General features: G+C 47.4%; 1 protein-coding gene across 1 annotated transcript; it reads right to left on the reverse strand.

Annotated features, from left to right (window-relative positions):
* Nucleotides 1-519: 519 nt before the first annotated feature.
* On the reverse strand, nucleotides 520-1,467 carry LOC106146254 (olfactory receptor 2G3-like). The gene has a single exon (XM_013509727.1). It carries the CDS (start codon nucleotides 1,465-1,467, stop codon nucleotides 520-522), a length of 948 nt encoding a protein of 315 aa, XP_013365181.1.
* Between the last annotated feature and the right edge of the window lie 2,500 nt (nucleotides 1,468-3,967).

Here is a 3,967-nt window from a genome sequence, read left to right on the forward strand (position 1 = left end):
TTAATTATTTATATTCCAGTACAAGTGAGAAAGGGCAGAGTTTGTCTTCCCGTATTTAGCTCATTTTACTTACTAGAATGTCCTCCAATTTTATCCATGTTACACAAATGGGAGAATTAACTTTTATAGGTCACATAACATTCTTTTGTGTGCAGAGTCTACATTTTTTTCCATTTATCCATGGATGGAGGCAACGTTTTATTCCACATCTTGGCCACTGTGAACGGTGTGCAAGGGCTGTGGACCCAGGTATCTCCTCCCATGGATGAATGGACCGTGCTGCCCATGATGTTTACAGAGAACAAGACCTTTAGGAAGGGCTAAGGTAAGAGAACAATGGTTCTATTTCAGATTGCAAAAGACAGAATTTTCCACCCAATAAAGTCTGCCCAGTAATCAAAAAAACTGACATTTAAACAAGGAAACTCTTTCTTTGAAGTCACAGACACTCATTGGAAATGCAGACCAGCCAGCAGTCATTGATGTGTGCATGTGCTTTCTCTAGGAGACAGGCAGAGATCATCTGGCTTCTAACAGATTGACCCACACTTGAGATTGTAGGATCTGCACCCACGCTGTCTTCACGTCCTTGTTTCTCAGGGTGTAGATGAGTGGGTTGAGCAGTGGGGTGATCACACAGTAGAAGAAGGACACGAACTTGGCCTGGGAACTCTTGGCAGGAGGCTGGAGGTACATGTAGATGCCTGGTCCAAAGTACATGGTGACCACCAGCAAATGGGTACTGCAGGTTGTGAGTGCCTTGTGCCTTCCTTCAGCTGAAGGTAGCTTCAGTACAGATCTAGCAATGAATGTGTAGGAGATGATCACCATCAGGGGAGCCAACAGTGCAAAAGGGATGGCTCCTACAACCAGGGCCAGGTCATTGGCAGTGGTGTCCCCGCAGGCCAGCTTGATGAGCACAGGCACCTCGCAGAAGAAGTGGTCCAGGGTGTGGTGTCCACAGAGGGGGAGCTGGAGGGTGAATGTAACTTGGAGCAGAGCATTGGCCAGGCCACTGGACCAGGAGGCAGCTGCCATCTGCACACACACCCAGGGACGCATGATGATTGTGTACTGGAGGGGCCGGCAGATGGCCACGTAGCGATCAATGGCCATCATGGCCAGCAGGATGCATTCAGTGCAGCTAGTCCACTGAAAGAGGTAGGCTTGTGTGATGCAGCCCCAGGCAGCAATTGTCTTGTCTGGTCCCAACAGGTTGACCAGCAGCTGGGGCACAATGGTGAAGGTGATACCTAGGTCCAGGAGAGAGAGGTTGTCCAGGAAGAAGTACATGGGCGTGTGGAGTCTGGGGTCCAGCAGGGAGAGGAGGAGGATGGAGCTGTTCCCCATCAGGGTGAGGATGTAGGAGAGCAGGACCACTGCAGAGAGGGGCATCTCCAGCCACGGAAACTCCGAGAAGCCCAGCAGGACAAAGGTGCTGGGAAAACTAGCATTTTCTCTTTCCATGGCATCTGCCTTGTATATACCTAAAAGTAAATAGAAGTATCTTGAGGATATACATGACCTTCACTTCAGTAGCTTCATGGCTGCACTGTCAGACCTTCCACTGTGTTTGAGTAATAATCCCATAAGTGTGGGGTGAGTTCTTGAACACGTCTATAACAGTGCCCTGTCCCTTGACTTGGAAGACAGAATAGAGATGGATGAAACCACAGTGATTATTTCTGCACAGAGATGGATATACTCAACTTGTAACCTGGTTATAAAAGTACATCTCCCTACCCCTTTTCCTTCTTTTCCCACAACTATTCCATTTCCATTTCCCCTTCCATTCTGTCTTCCACTCCATTCAGTAACTATACTGTTCCGTATTCATGTAGAGAAAGCCACATGGTTTTGTGCGTTTGAGACCCTGCTTTCAAGAATGTTAAGGAGAGAGTGCCTCAGTGTCTTCTGGTCCAGTAGAGTGATGCACACTGCGGTTCAGCGGTTCAGAGCGCAGGTGAGCGAGCTAGTGCAGTTCCATGTGCTATGTTGTGGCTTGTGTCTAGATGTCCCTCAAAGCCTCCTGCAGTCCTATATGGGGCTTTTTCGGAGGTGGGTGGATCTACAGTGTGTGACAGTGTGATTGATTCATGGTGCAATGCTAAGATCAAAGCTGCTAGGATTAAGGATGTGAGTGCTACTGGCTCTAAGTAGCCTGGATCAGATATAAGGGATAGAAAGAGCTGTGATTGTCCATTGATTACTTTGTTATCTTCTGCCTCCATGAGCTGTTTCTCCTCTGCATTACCTGTCTGCCATGCCACCCTGCCTTAGACCCAGCTGGTTATGGACTTACACCTCTACAAACTTTGAGCTAAATAAACCTTTTCCTCTTTAACTTTGGGTGTTGGGTATTTTGTCTCAGCAATGAGAGAGAAATAAGTAGGACATGCTATGAACTGTCTGCACAGGCCATGGAATGGAGTTATTCTGGGCAACTGTCTACCTATGTTTCCATTTTCATCATGGTGAAATGCACACAGCATATTCTCTCACTTTTAACCATGTTCGAGCTTGCAGTGGAGTGGTGCTGTGTGCATTCATATTCTGAGCTCCCAGCCCCATCTTCCATCTGACAAGGCTCGGATCCGACGTGGGGAGCAACCTCTGTCTCCACGCCTGACTGTGCCAGGTGCCTTTCCACTTTCCATCTCTATAGTTTTGCTGTCTGTCAGTACCTCAGAGAAGCAAATTCCTGTATTATCTGCAACAGTGTGATTGGCTGATGTCACTTATATCAGGGATTCCAACCTTTCTCGCACCAGTGACTGGTGTCATGGAAGAGAATTTTCCGTGGATCCTGGGTGGAGGTGCTTTTGGGATGTTTCAGATGCATTCTTTTTAATATGCACTTTATATCTATCATTATTGCATTGCCCTATACCATGAAATAATTATGCAACTCACCACAAAGCAGAATTCATGGGACTCAGTTCTCCTGTAAGCAGATGGACCCATCTGTGGTTAAGGGTGACAGTGACACCTGAGGCGTGTTGCTTATGTCAAGCATACTAACATTTTTTAAATTTTGGTTCCTGTCACTGCAGAAAATCTTACTTCACAAATACAGGATGTTGGAAAGGAATGCAGGCATATCAGTGTTTTTATGATAACCTCAGGATATTTCCTCCTCACTATAATTCAGAAATGATGAAGGTTTGAAATTGCTTCAAACTTATTTTTAAGGCCAACGTTATTTGTGATCTCAAGCCTTAAGTTTTCTGTCATGGACAAAGTCATTCACCAGGCTTATTTACAGATGGTTCACTGACCCATTTACTCACATTTGAGGGTTATTTTGTGTTTGGGCAATAATGTGCAACTCCTTGGATGATCAAGCACCACCAGCTGGGGGAAAGAACATCCTGGCTCGGTCTCTTTCACAGTCTTTGCTGCCGTTTTAAACACATCAAAATCCAATGTTACGTCTTTGCTCCCATAATTCCGGTTTGGATTTGAATGAAACCATTTACCCTGCCAGCTTGTGAGTAAATGGGTCGGTGAACCATCTGTAAATAAGCCTGGTGAATGACTTTGTCCACGACAGAAAACTTAAGGCTTGAGATCACAAATAATGTTGGCCTTAAAAATAAGTTTGAAGCAATTTCAGGGGCAACTACACGCCCACTGTCAGACTGTTGGACTCGCCCGTCCCTGGGACGACCCTGTTTCTGGAGGCACCGACCTCGGCTGCTCCTCACGTCCCCGGCTCTGTGACCTTCAGAAACCACCACAAGCCTCCGCTATCGCTCATCACTGTAAAGCACGTTGGGCCAGCGCTCGCCCCGCTGCTGAGCGGGCAGTGAGTTAGGCAGCGGTACGCGGGCACAGACGGTCTCAAGCAGCCCGCTGCACCAGTTCCTTTAAGAGACGCGCAGGGCTCGGTGCGTGACACTTCCCCAGTCACGCAGCGGGTCTCAGGTGCTCTGTGTCTAGAGAAGGCACACAGCGCCCCGGCTGC

The sequence above is a fragment of the Chinchilla lanigera genome, unplaced genomic scaffold (assembly GCF_000276665.1).
Source record: "Chinchilla lanigera isolate Chin_1 unplaced genomic scaffold, ChiLan1.0 scaffold00180, whole genome shotgun sequence".
NCBI classification, from domain to species: Eukaryota; Metazoa; Chordata; class Mammalia; order Rodentia; family Chinchillidae; genus Chinchilla; species Chinchilla lanigera.